Source organism: Dreissena polymorpha, chromosome 8, assembly GCF_020536995.1.
Source record: "Dreissena polymorpha isolate Duluth1 chromosome 8, UMN_Dpol_1.0, whole genome shotgun sequence".
NCBI classification, from domain to species: Eukaryota; Metazoa; Mollusca; class Bivalvia; order Myida; family Dreissenidae; genus Dreissena; species Dreissena polymorpha.
The window spans coordinates 26698389-26719267 of record NC_068362.1 but is presented as its reverse complement, the minus strand read 5'-3'; the positions used below and the strand labels follow the sequence as shown (position 1 = coordinate 26719267).

The 20879-nt window shown below is 35.9% G+C and overlaps 2 protein-coding genes across 2 annotated transcripts in view; both read right to left on the bottom strand.

Annotated features, from left to right (window-relative positions):
• Window positions 1-7577: 7577 nt before the first annotated feature.
• LOC127840402 (uncharacterized) lies at window positions 7578-13059 on the bottom strand. The gene is made up of 4 exons (XM_052368815.1): window positions 12922-13059; window positions 11247-12390; window positions 10362-10538; window positions 7578-7595 (listed from the first exon to the last, which is right to left on the bottom strand). The coding sequence occupies exons 1-4, from the start codon at window positions 13050-13052 to the stop codon at window positions 7578-7580; spliced, it is 1470 nt and encodes a 489-aa protein (XP_052224775.1). The 5' UTR covers window positions 13053-13059.
• A 6306-nt stretch (window positions 13060-19365) lies between these two features.
• LOC127840401 (acetylcholine receptor subunit alpha-like) overlaps window positions 19366-20879 on the bottom strand; it is a 46720-nt gene continuing 45206 nt past the window's right edge. The window contains exons 9-10 of the mRNA XM_052368814.1: window positions 19970-20105; window positions 19366-19690 (exon numbers count right to left, since the gene is read on the bottom strand). Coding sequence (XP_052224774.1) covers window positions 19420-19690; window positions 19970-20105 — 407 coding nt within the window. The 3' untranslated portion in view covers window positions 19366-19419. The remainder of the gene's footprint in view (window positions 19691-19969; window positions 20106-20879) is intronic.

Genomic DNA, 20879 nt, shown 5'->3' with positions numbered 1-20879 from the left:
CCAGATAAGCCTGTGCAGTCCACACAAGCTAATCAGGGACGACACTTTCCGCTTTTATGTTATTTTCTGTTATAAGAAAGTATCTTCAAAGCAAAAATACAGTGAATGCGAAAAGAAAGTGTGGTCCCTGATTAGCCTGTGCGGACTGCACAGACTAATTTAGGACGACACTTTACGCACATGCATTTAGCCCCTAAACTTGAATTAAACTTACAAACGGCATTACATTGTGGAATATATCTCATTGGTGAGTGCACTTGGAATTTGTTAACAACCATCGGTGTAGGTTAGTTTCTCCATTCTTGTCTTCAGAAAGCTCGTCATATGTGTCGTGTTCTGAGAAAACTTGGCATAATGCATGTGCGTAAAGTGTCGTCCCAAATAAGCCTGTGCAGTCCGCACAGGCTAATCAGGGACGACATTTTCCTGTTTAATGGTATTTTTCGTTTAAAGGAAGTCCCTTCTTACCGAATATTTGTTTAGGCGGAAAGTGTCGTCCCTGATGAGCCTGTGCGGACTGCACAGGCTAATCTGAGACGACACTTTACGTACAGGCATTATGCCCAGTTTTCTCAAAACGCGACTCATATTAAAAGCACTGGAGAGCAATTTACAAATGGATATCATATACATTACACTTAACAGTTTTCATATAATATTGATATTCCAATTAAAAATTGTTTAACACTGAAACCGCTTAAGCAATTGTGTAAAATTTACAAAATGTTCTTATTCCATTGATTTAGATCATGTTTTTCGTCTTATTTTGAAAATACTCGCACATTTAAAACAAGAAATATCTTTAAAAAAGATATACGGCGTAAATAGTTTAATGAATGAGATCAAGTATAGCGAATGTCTTTTTCTGTGCAGTTCTTAGCTGCATCACACGCAGTACGGGATGTTACGGGGAGTTTTCGCGGCTTATTTTACATTATAACATATTGCTGGTCATAAACCTATAGATACAAAACAGAAAACCAAAAGAAGAATGGAAGTGAAATTTAAACATATGAGTCAACCGGCCACACGAGAAGTATCCGTATTTATAGGCGCGTTCTTCGAACAAACCTGTTTTAGTGGTTTGTCGGGCATTGCTATTTGATTCGATTATTAACAGTATCAATTATCATCGTGCTAATGCTTAAAGTGATATCATGGGCATTTTGCACTGTTGAATTGAGCTGAAAAGAATTAACAGGTCAAAATAGTTAGTTAAAATGTGGTTACTGATTAATTATCTGCAACTCACCTTGCTACCAGTTGTTTATAAAAATATATTTTATATTCGATATTCTTACGTGACCCACCCAGTCCTGTAAGCTGAAATGATCCGTAAAACAATTTCGTGTCTTTGTGTCGTATGAACAAATCTGCACTAAAACTAAATTTAGGTTCAACTCGTAAACGCATGATCAGTTGTCAAACGAAAGTACGGTTGATATTCAAATGCATTATTTTTCTCTTTCTGGTATATTGTTTTAGTATGATGATGCTGCATTAATTAATATAAGTGTATATGAAGTAGAAACATCAAAAATAATCAACGGTTGCGATAGACACCTATAAACTGTTACATGCTCATAATATCACTTTAGTACATTAGGCAATATGGACGAATAATTATTGTTAAATTTATCAACAATAATATTTATCATTGTATTGTTGAAAACACACTAAGAATCTATTATTTACATACCATAATTATATTGCTGAATATCTTCATTTAACATATTTCTGGTCTAAAGAAAATTCCAGGTCACCTAGTTCACGGATAGCGTCTTTATTATATAACGATTATTTTACTGGCCGCCAACTCCGGTGATGACCTGTATATAAACTCTGAATGTCCGCGAATTGACCCGATATACCTCGCGGGTTGAAATGCAATGCTTTAAAGTGAGGCCTCGCTTCCATTGCTCTTTATACTTTTACATGTTAACATGTTGACAGGAATAAGGAAGTAAGTACTAAATATGAGAACATAGCCTTTTAAGTATAAACGCTCTTGCGCTGGTAATACTCTGAAAATAAAAGGTGTACGCACAAACTGTATTGATGTCGAGAATTGAGTGTAAAACTGTTATATCTATTAAGCCTTTTCATTCGAGATAAAATTGTTTCATACAGTAAAACAGTGTTACAAAGACGCGGATATGTTTCCAATGTTCTGGTGGTATACTCAAATCAGCCAATGGAATAAATGAAGTGTATTCATTCGTACCTAGCCGCGGGAAATTTTATTGGAATTTTATTGGACACTTACAAAGGTCAGGCTAAGGTGAAAAGCTGGCTTATGCAGCTTACGCCGAAAAAAATTGAAGTAGCCACTTTATCGCACAGGGATCTTATCGACGTTGCAATATAGTGCAATCTTCATGAAAACTTTCTAAAAATCAGTAGGCCTACCACCCTGCAAGGCTGCATGGGCCATTATCTTATTTTCAATGATGATCCATATATTTTGTTTTGATATAAAAGAAGTCATGAAAAACTTGACGGGTGGATCATAAACCACATTTTTGTTTACTGAATGAAGTTATTTTTTTAAGCAAATGATATTGGGGCACAACTTGACAGAAATATTAAAAATGTTGATGGACTGAGCAAACAAATGTGGACTGGGTACAACAGTTTAATGTGTAGATTGTTGCATTATATGGTTGCCAATATCTAATTTTTGGCTTAATATTCATTATTATAATTTCAGAGCGTTCTGTGTGTGGGAAGAAAACCTGCCTGTTAATGAGAAGGCCGAACAGGCAGAACAGCGTCTCCTGGACGAGTATAAACGGAAACTTGAAGTTGAAGGTAAGGTTATCCCAGACCCATTCGCACTGTCATCAGGCTGGAAAGGCGAAGGTGCTGGAATGAGTTTATGGCCATCTGTGTATGTAACGGACATTGCCAAGTTTTTAAAGTGCTCTACACCCAATGAAGTGGTGCATCGTTTGCTGAACGAGTACAAACAGGGAAAAGCCTACAGATACTTTGAAAATGGATGGGTGAAAGAAGTCTACCTTCATACACTAAATGAATTTGGTGACAAATGTGTACTGAAAACCAAAGTGACTCCATCAATGTCCATTAATAGTAAACAATATGATGTGTGGGTAGTTGTAAGGAAAAACTCAACAGATCAACCTGGTGGCGAATTGTTGTCAGCGTATTGTAGCTGCACAGCCGGCATGCATGGTACATGCAATCATGTCGCTGGACTTTTATTCCGTGTAGAGCACGCAGTGAAATCTGGAGAAACTTCAAAGACAGCCACAAGTACATTGTCGCAATGGAATGTTCCAAAGGCAAAACCAACAAAGAAACCGGTGAAGGCATCAGAAATTGTGTGGCGAAAAGGACATTATGGTAAAAGTGCGGCCAATGTGGAAAATGAAAAAAAGAAACATGCAAGGAAGAAATTGTTCACTCCCTTAAACAAGAAGCAAGTATCTTTTGTTCAGGACCCAAGCCAGTTGAGGAGTGACCTATACAGTGTATTGAAAGACGACATTGGTGACTCCTGCTTTGCGCAGATGTTTGAGAAGACAAAAGTAACTGTACCGACAATATCACTTCCACCGACTTTGATTGAACTTGCACACAGTTTGAAATCAAGTGGTGACAACATCACACCTGAGCTTTTTTTAACAAAATTAGCTATGACAGAAGAGATGCGTGATAGTATAAGTCAGGCTACAGTAGATCAGTCACACTCTGAGACATGGAAAAGCCAAAGGAAAGGCAGGTTGACTGCCAGTTTATTTCAAAGAGTGAGCAGTCGAGTGAAAACTCTTCAACAAAATGAAGCTGCAGACCCAACAGCGCTTGTCAGTACCATCATGGGTGAAACAGATGTAAGGCCAACAAATGCAATGAAACATGGGCTAGCGCTTGAACCTGAAGCAAAACGATGCTACACAAAAACTGCAAAGAAAAAGCACCTGAAGTTGAAAACCAAGGAGTCGGGTCTTTCAGTGTACATCAAGAAGCCTTATATAGCTGCAAGTGCTGACCTTGAAGTTGAGTGCCAGTGCTGTGGGCAAGGAATTTGCGAGATTAAATGCCCAGACAGCATTAAAGACCAAGTACCGACTGTTGAAAACGTGAAGTATGTGAGCGATGATAACGGACAATTGGTGGTGGATAAAACACACCCATACTTTTACCAAATGCAAGGTCAGATGAAAATGCTTGGTAGACACTACTGTGATTTGTTCGTGTACACAGTCCATGGAAGTTTAGTTGCCAGGGTTGTTTTTGAATCTGAATTCTGGGATGACCTTGAGGAAAAACTGACTTGGTTTTGGATAAGGTTTGTGCTTCCATGCCTGATCGGTGACCACCATGATGTCAAAGAAAATGTGAAGGAAGCAAGGACACCAACGAAGATCCCAACATTGGACCAGCAAACTGCCCGTCGAGCTCTGATGCCAGTCACATTGCCAAATGGAAGCAAAAAACCAATCCCACCAAAAAAGAGGAAGAAGCAAGCAGCAAAATTGCCGGTGTATTTGTGCGGCTACTGTGGACTTGATTGTGTTGATGAACCCCAATCAGAGGCAGATCAATCTGTAAACTGTGACTTTTGCTCTCTGTGGTGTCACTTTCTGTGTGCAGGGGTCACAGATGAAAGCTTGAAAACAGTTGACAAGTGGTCATGTGGCAGATGTGCAGGTTTGTTGTAGACAACTGAACAACTCGTCAGGGGATGTATAAAAATACCAATTAAATTAATTATGTTACATCAGTAAAGATTATCATATTAATAGAGCTTCATGTTCTTTTCATAATTCAATTGGTATTATGTTTGTTACTGCATTTAAAAAAAAAAGAATTTGCACCTCATTTTTAAATATGTTTATTTGAATTTTAAAATTGGTACTCTGATAAAATAATCTACATGGAAGAAATGATAAGAATGATTAAATGATCGACATGGAAGAAATGACTATGAATAATATTAAGCCTCTAAGTGTAGCTGATTACTTGTTATTGTACTGTTATCATATAGGTGTCATGTTCTGAGAAAACTGGACATAATGCATGTGCGTAAAGTGTCGTCCCAGATTAGCCTTTGCAGTCCGCACAGGCTAGTCAGGGACGACACTTATCACCTAAATTCAATGTTTTTTTGCTAAGAAGAGACATCATTTAAAGTAAAAATTCTGTAAAAGCGTAAATTGTCATCCCTGATTAGCCTGTGCACACTGCACAGGCTAATCTTGGATGACAATTTACGCACATGCATTTTGCCCAGTTTTCTCAGAACGCGAACACATATTTCTAACTAAAATGGTAAAAAATAAAATAACATGTTCTTTCTATTTTGTCTTATATTGTTTTTTTATTTGAATAATACACTTATACGGAGTATTAATGATCATTTATTTCTTAAAGTAAACGGTTCCACTGACATGTAGCCTAAGTCCCTTGCAATAATATTTGTCCTCAAACTCTGAAATTGACCTTTTCACGGCCACACGTTTCATGTGCATGACATACATGTATGCTGTCTAATGTTAACAAGACAAAATCATTCAGTCAATACATTTTAATGACCAGAAAACATCTTTAAATATATTGCCAATAAATATTAACTGACATTGCACACAATTTGTTAACTCATGTCAATAACAGAATGGTACATAACACATGTATTCCATTGATTTTTGCAGCAATTACAAAATATGTCTCATGAAGGTGTCACAACCACATACAACTACATGTACCTGAAATAACAATAGTATTGTATGCAAATGCTCAAAATTTGTAAATTGGTCCCCTAAGGTTGCTTAGGGCTGCACACACCCCAATTATTTCATCAATGTGTGAACAAAAAGAAATCTGAATTTCATTCGATAAAATTCCCCCAAACAAACTAGACTTACCTTAAGTTGACGTTTGGTTGGAATTCTGTGTAGTCATATGACAACTGGAGGGATCAAATGAGATGTGCACGAGCAGATCGATATATTGTCAGTCTTCAACACGATTTCAAAAAAGTTATGTCCATATCAAATGAATACAGATGAAAATTTTAAACTCTCACCAAATAAAATAAAGGGTGGTGAGGGAGCCTGAGGGCATTTGATCCCTCCAGTTGTCATATGACTACACAGAATTCCAACCAAACGTCAACTTAAGGTAAGTCTAGTTTGTTTGGGGGAATTCTATTACGTCATACAACTTCCGTGCTCAAATGAGACTTCAACACTGAAGGACATGACTTTTTTGAGCTACGATATAAATATGGGCCAATATTTAAAGAAAACCTTTAAATATTACCTTATAATAATGTGTATCTATTGCAGCACAGCAGATTGAAAATCTTCACAGTTCTCTATTGGCTTCTCATAATACTGGGCAAATGTTCTCTCACTTGACCACCCAGCAACTTTTAGAATCTCCGCCAATGGTAAACCACTCTGCTTAGCTTTCGAAGTTGTAGCACAACGAGCACTATGCGTTTTAAACTTATTAACATCAATCCCAGCTTTACTCATCATGAATTTGACCCATCTAGCAATAGTAGTAGGTCCAACAGAGTTATAAGGCTTAATATAACTGATAAAAAAATTCATATTTACTCCACGTAATATCCTTGTACGTGAAATATATTCTTCAAGTGTAGTGTACACACATATAGCATTATCTAAATTGTATTTCTTTAGCATAACAAAAGGGTTTACTTTACCCTTACGACATTGCTTCAATAACCCACTATAGTATACAACAAAGAATGAATCTTCTTGTTTCATTCCGTCCAAAGTTAATAAACTAACTGAATGTGAACGACTTGCTTGAGTGAGCACAATAAGAGTTACTAATTTGCAACATAACATCTTCAAAGTCAAAGATGAAACTGGTGTCAACGTCTTCAAATAACGCAGAAGAATGGCCACATCCCAGGTCTCTGTATATTTAACACGTCTTGGCCGTAAATTGAAAACTCCTGTCATATATCTGACAACTAATGGATGTGAACCAACAGAATGTCCATCTACTAACTTACACAAATTTGACAATGCACTACGAGCAGTGTTCAATGTTTCATAGCTATATTTTTGTTTGTATAAATAAGTAAGAAATTCTACTACTGATTCAATAGTCGTTTGAAAAATATCACTTTTCCTTTCGCAACAGAAGAGAACCCATTTCTTGATGTAACACTGATATTGCTTCTTAGTGGATTTTCTCCAAGAAGCCATGAGAATTTCGACAGATTCTTCCGATAAAGCTCGGCTTTTGAAGGAATTCCTGATATATGACATACCATCAAATGCAACTTGTTCACCAGAGGATGTACCTTTTTGGTTCCTGGAACATTCAAAGTCTGTTTCTTCACCTTCAAGATGAGAGGATCCTGTATCAACATCTCGAGGATTGGAGTAAACCAATTCTGCGTTACCCAAAGAGGTGCCACCAGGACCATCTCCGCAGCATCCGCCCGTACTTTCTGTACTAGGCGTCCCAGCAAACTGAAAGGTGGAAATGCATATATCAGCATATTTGACCAGTTTAATGCAAATGCATCCACAAAAGCTGCATCAGGATCAGGTTTCCAGGAGACATATCTGTCAAGTTGCTTGTTGAGCCTGGAGGCAAATAAGTCAATTTCAGGCATTCCAAAGCATTCGATTATCTCATTAAATAACATCGTATTTAACATCCACTCTGTATTATCTTGAAATTCTCTAGAAAACTTATCTGCAGAATTATCAACACCAGGAATATGGGTGGCAGACAACCAGATATTTTTCTGACAACACCATGACCAAATATCATTTGCCAAGGCATTCAAATGTTCTATTCTACCTCCCATATTATTGAGATATGCCACTGCACATGTATTGTCTGATCTTACTTGTACATGACAATTTTCGATAGATTTGCAAAATGACCTTAGTGCATGTGAAACAGCTAACAATTCCAGGTAGTTGATGTGATTTTGGTACTCAAGGTCTCTCCATCTACCTCCTATTTCATTTTGCTCACAAACAGCTCCCCAACCATCATTTGAAGCATCACAAGTGATTACTAAACTTGGATTTGCATGAATGAGTCTCCTTTTTTTGGTGACCAAGATTATCAATCCACCATTGGAGCTCATTTTTAATGCCCTTACAGACATTCATCCACGAATCAAAATCACCCTTCATGTTTTGTAAAGATAATATTTTTTGTCTCTCAATTACTCTATAATGAAGAGGAGCAAACTCAACAGCAGAAAACGTTGAGACCATGAGACCCAAAACCCTAGCAACTTGTCGAATTTTTGCGAAAGTCATGTTTTGCAATTCTGAACATGATTGGACAATGTTTGCAACTTTTTCTTTGGGTAAAGTTACTGTCATGCTTACAGAATCAATTAGATTCCCAAGAAATATTATTTGCTGTGTAGGGACCAAAACAGATTTCTGTTCATGTGTAATGAAACCTACATCAGTTATCAACCTGACAGTATCTTTAACATTTCTTTCACAATCTTGCATTGTGTGTGCTAAAATTATCGAGTCATCTATGAACCCAGAAATTGTGATACCAAGCATGCGCAAAGATGCGAAAACGGGCTTAAAGGGGCCTTTTCACAGATTTTGGCATTTTTTTAACTTATTCATTAAATGCTTTATATTGATAAATGTAAACATTGGATCGTAAAAGCTCCAGTAAAAAATCAAGAAAAAAATATAAAAAAGGAAAAGAACATTGCCCGGAGCAGGTTTCGAACCAGTGACCCCTGGAGTCCTGCCAGAGTCCTGAAGTAAAAACGCTTTAGCCTAATGAGCTATTCCGCCGAGTACACAGTCTTGACGTATTTTATACCTTATATAAGCAATCTTCGTAGTTTCACAAAATTTAACGACAAAAACAGAACTCTCCAAATTAATCAATCGTTTCGCGTTGCAACGCTTTATAATTTTTAGGTTTTAAAATCCTCAAAAGATGCATATAATGGCTATATTAGAGCATGGTTAATGTTCAGTATTACTGTTTCCTCACAAATATCATAACTAAAACGAAAACTTACGAATCTGAAACAACTTTTTTCAATTTTGTCAATTTACCAAAGCGTGAAAAGATCCCTTTAAGCAGGCGAGTAAAACTTATTGGCGCCGATGAAATACCATTTGGAAGGCATTCAAACTGGTAGATTTTGCTCTTAAAGATGAAGCGCAATTTTACTTTATGTTCCGGTGCAATAGGCACTGAATAATATGCATGCCTTAGATCTACTGATGCAAAATAACAGCCAGGAGTGACTAGTTTGAGAACAGATTCAAGGGTATCCATTTTAAATTGGTGGTACTCGATAAATTGATTTAAATCTTTTAAATTCAATATCAGTCTACATGTACCATCCTTTTTCGGAACAGTGAAAATTGGAGAAATGAACTCGTTAGGGTCATGTTCAACTTGGGTAATAACTTTCATTGATAATTACTCTTGTATTTCATGATCAATTTGATCACTTTCATTTGAAGAAAATCTGTTTGCTTGACAAAATGTCTTAACTGGGTTTACATTATCAATGAACTTGATGTGAAAATGCTCCACCATATCCAAAATGGATTTATCACTAGTTATTTTTCTCCAATTTTCAACAAAATATTTCAATCTACCAGCTTCAAAGGTACTAACCTTGTCTATTTCCTCGGTGCCAATGCTCGGCCGTTTTTTGAAAAGCCAGCATCACCACGGCCTCGACCACGAAATCGGCCTCGACCTCTAAACCCCGATCTGTATGGATGGGGACGACGGAAGTCACGTCCTCTGCCAAATTGCTGCCCAATGCGGTCAATTTTGTTGAGATCGTTTATCTCACGAACATTCCTATTAACGTCATTGTCATCACCATACAAAAAATCTGTACAGGGCAATGATGGAGAGGCAAGATAATGGTATTTGGGGTCCAAACTGCTTTTGTGAAGCTCTTTTCTTCTTATGTTAATGTTTCTGTAGGTCTGGCCTAAAAGGGCTATAGCATTGGTTGAAAGATCAATGGCCTTACTACATGCAACTGATGGGTCTTCTGTGGAATTGGCTAATATGTCAACAGATTTGGTAATGTTAGATGCTGCTTTCACCAAAAGTTCTTGAACACTTTGCATTTTATTATCATCATATTGAACCTGAGATCGCAGCAGACGCCATATCCCTTGATTAACACGAGTTTTAACAAGAGCATCACAATTTTCAGGCCGATGCACCTATTTCAAAAGCTCATTCATTTTATCATCAGACAGTTCGTTCCTGAAAGAACTATTCACAAATTTTGCTAGATCATCATTGACCTTTTTATCAACAGGGTCAGAATTACTAAAACGTTCCATAAGGTTCCGAAAAACCGGATTGGGACTTACACTTTCTTGATCAATTTCATCAAAAGACTGTCCATCGTCATCATAGAACTGGTCCTCTGAATACTCTTCATCGTAATATTGAGTAGATTCAAGTTTCTCAATACGTTCTTTCTGACTTTTCATATTTTCATTGAGCTCTTGCAAAATAGAGAGAACTTCACGAGTGAGTTCAGGCTCCTTAGACATAGAACTTGTGGACGTAGAACACTGACCTTTGTTAGAAACAGTTTTAGGTGTGTCCTCAGACACCGAAGAGGTCTTATTTGCGACCAAAACCGACTTACTGGGTGGTTTTTTACTGTTCTGGACTTCTTTGTCCGCCATGACGTGTTAAATATACAGAGACCTAAGAAAAAATGTGCCGGATATCGTAAACCGGTCTCTAACACGTGTTTAGACTGGTAAAAATTTCCGAAGAAATTTTTTACAAAAAACAAGTTTCTTTTTATTTTTTCCGACGAAAAATAACGAAATTCAGTAAAATTAGTTATGAATGACAAAATAATTCCAATAATTGCTACTAATAGCAATAAAACTGACATGTGCGATACCGAAGTATAAACCGCGAACGAACTAATTCGTTACGGAAATCGATCACGCCAAAGCGTCTGTACTCAACGAGTAGCTAAATCGCACTGACAATATATCGATCTGCTCGTGCACATCTCATTTGAGCACGGAAGTTGTATGACGTAATAGAATTCTGAAAGTCTTCAGTCTTCTTATAACTTGCTCGATAAGTATTCGTTTGTTTGCAATTCGTTTAGTTTTCTCAACACAAGCAGTACTCATCTGTGACTGTCCTCTTTTACCAGGAGGTACATATAAACGTATTGAGCGGTTTTCACACTCTTCGCGAATGTTGAAGCCTTTATCCGCCATTACCATGCTGTCGACTGGTAACTGGTCCAGAAAACCACAGTCTATTGTGATGGCTTTATCTGTTGCTCTTCCTAGATACACAGGTGAGACATAGATGATACAACTATTTGGAGCACAGGCTACAAGAAATTTCAATGTGTTGTGGTGCTTATAATCGCTCCATGTTTGCGTTTGTAAAAAAAGATCCTTCGGCGTTTCAATAAAAAGTTCTGTGCAATCGATTATTGAATGTAAATCTGGTAACACTCGGAAACGCTGAGTTTTTGTAGCAATTAAAGCATCTTGCTCAGGGATGTAAACCAATGATCTAAGCACCAAGTATGATGCACGAAGCCATGCAAAAAATATCCTTGAGAATAATGCCTCGGATATACCAAAACGTTTTGCCAAGTCCTTATTTAAAGTCCCAAGTCTAAGTTTCATCAACATCAACAGAAATTCACTTTTTGAACTTAGTTTCCGTTCAGGTCCAGATCGAGTCTTTTCAGAAAATCTTCTTACATTTTTTATCACAGAAACAACACCGTTCCACCGCCTGTTTACTAAAGGTGATATAACCTTATGAAATTTGCTGAATATGTTCCAACTTTTAATACCAGTGTAGAAATTCACATCATCATTTGTTTGCAGTATTTTCTCTGATAGATTTCCTTTCAACATCCTATTTTCTCGTTTCAAATTTTCATTTTCCTCTGTTAGTTTTGTAATGATCTGGCATTTTTCATTAACCGTAAGAAGAAGCCCTATAATCATGGACAACAAAGTGAAAATCCAAGGAACTGTTCTTAGTGGCTGAGGTAGCATGTCTACATCTGGATCTGGAGTTTCAATTGTGAAGAGATCTGAATCACTACTGGTAGAAACTTGAGTTGCTTCTTCCAACAACCGCCTCTTTTTCCGGCTGGGTTTCAAGGAAGTTTCTTCAAACAACGACATTCTGCTGACACGCTTATCCGCACCACTATATCCCAAATGCAAGGATGGATATGGGTTCTGGAGGGTCGGCTGGCCCTCGACAAAATGTTTTGAACATATCCGGCTGTCCTTGGAGGGTGACCAAAGCTTGGTACCATCACGTCTACCCACCAACTGTTTCCATTTTTCTCTCTCATTCGGCTTCTTAAACTTGGTTGGGAATGGGAACAGCCTGAAATAATGACAGAAACATCTTCAATAACATGCAGGGTTTAAAGGAAGACTGCAGGGTTTAAAGTCTTCCTTTATGTACATGTCAGCTAGCATACATGTATGAAAACAAATTTTGGGGACATTTTTCACAAAGTTATCTAGAGTTAAATAAACACTTAATGCATTTGATGGAACTTGTATAAAAATAGTACAATCTAATCATTTATTTGAGTTTGACAAGTAAAAGTGATTATAAAATGCATGCTTATATAATTTATATAGCCACAATTCTTGCACTAGATCTAGTGATTGCGACAACTACCGGTACACTAACACGTAACAGTAAACTGCATCTAGTAAATTAACATTATTTTTTTAATTATTGTATGCGGTTTTTATCATAATGACTTGGTGAAACATTGTTAGAAATTAAAAACATTCATAATGTTCGTTTGATTCGATCTCTGCTCAGGGTAAGCTGTTGAGTGTTGTCAAACGTCGAGCACTTCGTTTTGTGTTATATTTCCGGTGATAACATTAAATTATTTACCTAAATGGAGGTTCACATTTACAAAGCTGCTCCTTATGAAGACATCCACAATTTTCGCATAGCTGAGCTTTCCATTTATTTAGCCAGTAAGCGCTGTTTGAGCATTTGTTGACTGCACAGGTGAACGCCATGTTGTTTTCTTTGTAATTTTTACTCGAAATTCAAGCCGGGTAACTCTGATCGATTATCTGCCCGCGCATGCGCAGACGTGTAACTGTAAATCGGTGTATGTTATACACAGCGTATAAACCAATTGTATCACACCCGCATGTTGCAATATGTGATTGTCATGGCGACATGAATATTTGGCATAAGTGCGTTGCTAGAAAGGTAAATTATTCTTTTGTCATTATGATGGTCTTCAAACAGTTATTTATATTCAGATTTGAATGCAGATTTCTCAGGCATGCTGTTATGCATAGTATGTATTGAAAAAAGGATGAAATGCGTTACTGATCACCGAACATCTCGTCAAAATGTCATGATCTAGTTTTGAAATCTTTGTTGTACTTGCGTTTTAACAAATAACAAGAACTATTTATACATCAGATGTTAGATTACGAATGTGCACTTTCGATCAGTACAACGTATTTTTTAGGGATTCTTTCTATGCATTTAATACTACACACGTGTGCTTCTACTTCTGTATCAATTATTGCAAAAACTGAATCAATCATTTGTATGATTATAGCGATAATTATGTTTCAATTTTTGGGATTTTCAATATGTGATTGAACATGTCATTATTTCGTCCTCCTAAATGTTTTAAACAACTACGAAACAGTTTAATTCACTTCATTGATTACGTATGCTTAACACTGACGGTTAGTCTTGGTAAGAAACAACGTTAAAATGTATTTACATGTATCTATAAATAGAAAGCTGGCACACACATGCATTTACAAGTGTTGGTTAATAAAAGTGAAGAGACTGTGGAGATTTTGTAATACTCTTTTCGGTTTAAGGAAAATAATTTGCAGGTATTTCTGTCCTTAATTTATTTCAAATTTATTTTAGCTGTAACTTCGTTCTATAATAATATGCATTCATGATATAGCCACGGTTGCATGGCCTATAGTAATACGGGATTTCAGTAATTCGCACACGTAAGTGTACATTATATACATGTGCCTATGTTTTGGAAAAATAATTTAAATTCTAAATCATCCAAAATCAAGGTTACCCTTTCATTTTAAAGTTGAAGAAAATATCGTTTATTGTTTCTGTCTTAGGTCATACGTAATTTAACACAGATTGCCAGTACGAACAGTTTATGCTGCTGCTGGTGGTGTTGCTGTTGCTTATGATGATACCAACTTTACTGATGATCATGATGGGAGTGATAGTAATGATTATTGTGGTGATTTATAATAACTCTCTGCATTTCTTGGGAAACATTAATATAGTACTAAATTATTGCTATTTTACAGACACATGGCGTACGAGTCAATAAAAGTATTTGGCTTGGACGGTAGTTTTGCTACGGTAAATTGCACGTCAACCCCTATGAAAACTATTTCTGCTGAAACACCACTTGACATGAGTAACAAGAAATGTGTTTTTCAGAAACACAATGCCCCCTATTGCGCCGCTTTGAAATAAAATTTCAATATATCATTTGGCAGGTTTAGAAATTATCTCCATTTTATAGCTTATTACTTCCCTTTGATTTTATTTTTTGACTTTTGACATTGAAGGATGACCTTGACCTTAAAATTTGTTTTAGATTATATCCTTTAAAAAAATATTACTTTGCTTGTGAAAATGATTTGTACCTGCCAAATGATATAAAACAGAAATTATCTCCCTTTAAAGCTTGTAACGTCCCTTGGATTTTGTTTTTTGACCTTTGACCTTGAAGGATGACCTTGACCTTTCACACCTCAAAATGTGCAGCTTCATGAGATACACATACATGCCAAATATCAAGTTGCTATCTTCAATATTGCAAAAGTTATGGCCAATGTTAAAGTTTTCAGACGAACACACAGACAGGCAGACATACCGGCGGACTGACATTTCAACTGTTATATGCCACCCTACCGGGGGCATAAAACATGTCCCCCATCAGCCAACCAAAGGACAGCAATAACAATGTGCTGGACATGAGTTACAACGAAGATGTATCTGGAATAAGTTTAAGCTCTTCAGTTAACCATATTTGTGACATATGTGAATATTCGACCAATCAATGACACAAAATCTGCAAAATTGGCATAGATTTATCGCAATAATTGATACAGAATGCACATTATCATGTAATCAGAAACAATGATACAGCATCACTGCAATATATGATACAGTTATTTTAAAAACCATCTTGTTTATTTTAATCAATATCTTAGTATATTCAAAATGCCGATAGATTATATGTATCATAACAGTTATTTGACTTCAATTGCAATATATTGCATACGAAAATATGTATATTTCGAAACAGATTTGAGACACAAAAGGATATTTTGGTACAGAGCACCATGTGTTTTCCAGTTTTCTTCGGTGATTTTCAATGTTTTCATATAAACAACAACTTCTTTGAAGCGGATTTATACGTTCTCAAGGGAAACTTTATTCTCTACGACATCTAAAGTACAGAGATTACTTACTTGTTTGCAGTATTAATCCATTGATTTGTATCAAAATTAACAGCGGTATATGTAAATATTGCCGTTACGCCATGGCAATCACATCGCATCATCCGGGTACGATACAATAGGTTTATACACTGTGTTATATGTAACGTGCATCAGTGGGTTGAAGCACAAAGGGCGCCTTTAATTATCAAAGCGCGAAGAAGCTGTGCAGCTGTTAGATATTATTCTGTTCTTTACTAGGGGATCATTGAATGTGATCTTTTATTAATAAACTTTATAATATTAGTTGAGAATGTGTTCAATTTGTTCGCCCCATACAAGTTGAGCCTCGCCAATAAAGCTCGAAACTAGCCTTATACGAGAAAAAGTAGGCCAATGTCTTGTCTTGTCGTGGATTTTCCTCCCTTTGGCATGGGAGCACTCCCCTGTAGAGGATGGGTTTTTCCATTCATTCACAAATATTTTTCAGCTTTTTCAAGCGTAACTTTTTCAACGTTAACTTGTGCGCATAACCAGACTAGTATTTACAAAATACAACGAAAACGCGGTCGGCCATCAATTTAGTTAACTAGGTCTAGTGCATAGTATCGAAAAACGAAAAGCGAGAGGAACATTATAATTATGTTATATTATTCAAAGAGATATTATGTACCGTTTGGATACCCATTATTTGCTACTTATTATTTGAGCTCTGTGCGTGATGAGTCTTTCGCAGTAGGCTTGGTACCATCTTTCTATGTCTGTCTCTTGATCTCGTGACAATATGACGTGGTCCTTTAGCGATGAGTGGGTACAGTCAAGAATAATCTGAATTAACATACCAGAATCTTGTGTGATAGTTGTGAATATGTTGTCATTGGATAGAATTGCTTTCAATCGTGTTAAGTTTTCTTCTCTGATTTGGCTAAGAGCCGAGCAGCTCCCCAGTAGGTGTTCCCTTGTTTCATCATCTGATCCACACAGTTTGCAGGTTGCTGAAACTTCGCTCTTGTTGTACTTCATAGCATATTAGTTTGAAGGATGAAGGTACCAGTATGGAAAACACGGCCAATACGGGAAAAGGTTGCCCAATACGAGATTCAGCCAATCAGAAACCAGAAAAAAAATATTCAAGCCGAATAAGGAACTGGCATTTTCTTACTTTAACATCAATGAAATTGATCCGAAATTAACCACATATAAATGAACATATTATTTATATATTGGTTATATATGTGAAATTCTAATTGCTATACATTTCTACTAAGTTTTAAGTGATGATTATCCAGTTATTTATTCAGTTTGAATAAGGAATAAGGAACTGGTTCCCTTTTCCTTATTCAGCCGCGAATAAGGAACTGGATTTAAAATAAAAACAAACATGTTTAAATGTTACTTATACATGAATGAAATTGATCCAAAATAAACCACATATAAATGAACATATTATTTATATATTGGTTGTTTATGTAAAATTTGAATTGCAATACATTCCTACTAAGTGGTGTTTTCTGTGTCTGAACATGTGTTGTGGGTGCATGAGCATGTGTAACACATGTTTAGCTCTAATTTAAGTACAAATATTTATAAAACCGGTTTCTTTACTTGCTTTGTGTCTGTTAAAGCGTTTGTCCTATCCATCTCTTCTTACCGGAAATACTGGGACGATCCGAGAGAGGCTAGGTTTGGTCTCATTATCACCTTCTCCGTTGTTTATACATTCCAGAAAGTTGAGTACGTATAGTCGAGGTCATGTTGCGTTTTCCTCCTGAACTAAATGTTTGTGAACACAGATGCGAGTGCTGCTTTTAAAAGTGCCTCTGTCCGTAAACTCGAGCAGACATGGGAAGTTATCGGTACCATGACCATTTTTATGCGATGGGAAGTCATACGTACCTGTTTTTATATGAGATTTGTATATGAGATTGAAAGTATTTAGTACCATTACTGTGTTTTCAGATCGGAAGTAGTAAGTACCTTGATTGTGTGAATGAGATGGTCAGTAATTAGTGCCATTTCTGTATATGAGATAGAAGGTAATTAGAACCTGGATAATTTGCATGAGATTGGAAGTTATTAGTACCATCACTGTGTAGATTAGATGGTTAGAAATAAATACTAGTACTCTGATTGTGTCTATTAGATTGGAAGAAATACATACCATGACTGTGCCTATTTTAATAAATTTATTTTAAGCAGCAGCAGCTTATGAGGTAAGAAATGGTGAGTTATCGTGTTTATTAGATGGGAAGTAATAAAAACCATGTCTATGTTTTTTATGTTACGTTGTTTTTACCATGACTGCATGTATATGATGGGAAGTAATTTGTGCCATGAATATGTTTTTAAAATGGGGATAGGTTACTATGATCGTATTTATGAGATGGAATTTGATAAGTAACATGACCTTTTGTGGGACGTGACGAAGTTGATCCTATGACTGTATTTATGAAAGGCGAAGTACTAAGTACCATGACTATGCTTATGAAATGCCATATTGTTGGAAACTACTGGTCATATCAGACTTAGTTTTGCTTGTTGCATATTCATGTGCGTCATGGATCTTTGATTGTTCCAGGGGTGTGATGTATTACTTTTGCAAGGTTTTCGCATGATATTGTATGACCCTATGAAATACGTAAGATCCTTAATCCTAAAGATGATATATAGAGAATACTAGGTCGGTGCCGAATAAAGCAAATTTTATTTTGCGAGGCTTAGAAAATCTGAACCACGAGCCTTGGCGAGTGGTTCAGATTTTCGTGCCGAGCAAGATAAACTTTGCTTTATTCGGCACCGACCTAGTATTCGATTTATCCCATCAATTTTCTTAGACGTAAATTATTTCTTTAAACATAGAATAGGAAAATCGAACTAGACGGAAAATCCCAAAGATATTTTAAGCAAACATTGTTTCATTATTTTAATCGTGTCGAGCCTAATACATTACAAAAAGATCAGTAACCAACCTGTTTTTCGTTTATCATACCTCTACGTCCCCGATGTTTAAGAAATAATGGAAAAAAAGACACTAAACAACTGCATCTTTAGCGTGAAACAACATGCATTGTGTCGTATGACGTATTAATAATGACGTCACGAGTACGCGCACTTAATATTTGTAAATAATGTTTATTTGCTTTTTGAGTTGCATTATGTGTAAAAACTATATTACATCTTGGTATCAAATTGTTTGTTTTGTTGAATCTGATTCGATTTTACTAAAAATGATTACTTTATAGTTGATTCCGAGTAATATGAACATTCTTCGCCGCGCGTGACAGCTATATTTCAGCACTGCTGAAATAAAGGTAAATTTATTTCACAGTGGTTTATTTCGACAATGCACGTCTGATGATGGGATAAAATTAATGTAAAGATACTTATACGGCATTCACAACTGCTTTATACAAGCATAACATTTTTAATTGCGTTTATGGCATCTTATTGTTGAGATGTGAGACAGTTACAATCCACTAAGATATCTTTGACTTTGACTGTGCATGCTGATATAATACTCTAAAACAGTGATGTTAAGAGATATAGTGGATGTTGTTGTGTGTTTGACTTTTGTGAGTGTATTTTCAATATGTTGAGTCATTGTGCACTAAACACATATTTTAGTTGCTTAAAAGTTCAATATATAAAGTTGTTTAATTATCCGGACAAAGATGTCTCTGTATAAAGGACGTGGCTAAGGCCTAAAATATAAATTGAATAAAAATAAGGGTAGATATATGCAGGCAAATTTTTTTAAGTAAGTGATTATTGCATTGGATGAAATCGTTATTCAAGATGAATAATAAAATCAATACAGTACTCTCTGTCAACATGATAATTGTAAAAGCAAATCATTTTAAGTTGCGTGGCAAATAATAACAAATACATATATACATAACACATTTAATAAATGCTTAAAATAGCACTAAAGAACAACGCTGAAAAGATAAGCAATCGAGTAAGACGACACAAAAATTGAAAATAAGACAAAACATACATTGTCAATATTCTTTGCCAATTCTTCATACGTTTTTCCTTTCCTCGCTTCAGACGAAAACTCATTTTGTCGGTTATTTTGTTTGTTCGATACACAATTATCGTTTATTTCCAACATTGTTTTGTCTTTAAATTCACAACCATCAAGTGAGCCAACTGTTACACAAGTGATGTCAAGCGACGGAGTTGTCGACCTTGAGCTGGAATATTTAGCATCATAAATTATTTTTTTACAGTTTCAATCAAACATTTTAACACAATTTTGAGACACAATTATCTTGGACATATGCCACAAAGTAATATATTCTTGTTTTATGAAAAGTATATGCGATATGATTGGTACGATATAAACAAAGCGTTGACGGAATGCAAGTTTTTTTATTCCGTATGTAAAATTTAAACTAACACCATCGTGTAGTGAAGTCAATAGCAACCGATGTGACAAGTTGCATCGTTTTATATGAAATACCATGACCTACCATACTACTCTGGAACGCTCTGAAGAGCAGGGGAACAGAGTCAACCGCTTTTCACCATGGCTGTTAAGATAGAGAATAACCACGGTGATGACGACTTCTAGAGCGCTAGCAACCGCCCCACACAGCAGGTAAATACCTTGAAAATGACCAGAACACAAGAATACAAACAATGAAACACTAATGAAAGCAACTTGAGATAAACCCTAACCATCCACTGGCAAATTATTCATTTCCATAACAATTCCGGATAATGCACAACGCGACAAGATTATAACCATGTTTAAAACAGGGCCACTGTTGCCTAACATAATACTTAGTCCATAAGTAACTACATAGACACTATTTTTTTAAAATAAATATAACCTTATCACAATGAAAATCGTATTTGATTTCAGTTGATATAAAACAATATTTATGCCAATTAATTATTTAATTAAAATATAACTAGTCTTTTTGACAGATTTCGATTTAATAGGCATCTTCAAAGTATGTTTTATAAATGAACAAGCCAATTAAGACAATATGTATCAGGAAAGAGGAATTATGTTTATGTGTCTATTTACTTTTAGTCCTACTAGATATGAAACTGAGTATTAAAATAGAATTATTGATATGTTCGATATTCGCCAGAGCATGCAATTGTTCCAGACCTATCTAAAAAGCTTAAACGCAATCGCCATTGACTAAATACAATCATACCAAGCCCATTTGCAAAAGTTAAATAAAATTGCTAGTGATTAAATACAATTTTACCGAAACCAATGCAAAAGCTTCAGTGAAATCGAAATAGACCTTATACAATTGTACCAGACCTATTGCAAAAGCTTTACTGTAATCGCCAGTGACTAAACAAAATTGTATCATACCCATTGCAAAAGCTTAAATGAAATGACCAGTGACTAAATTAAAT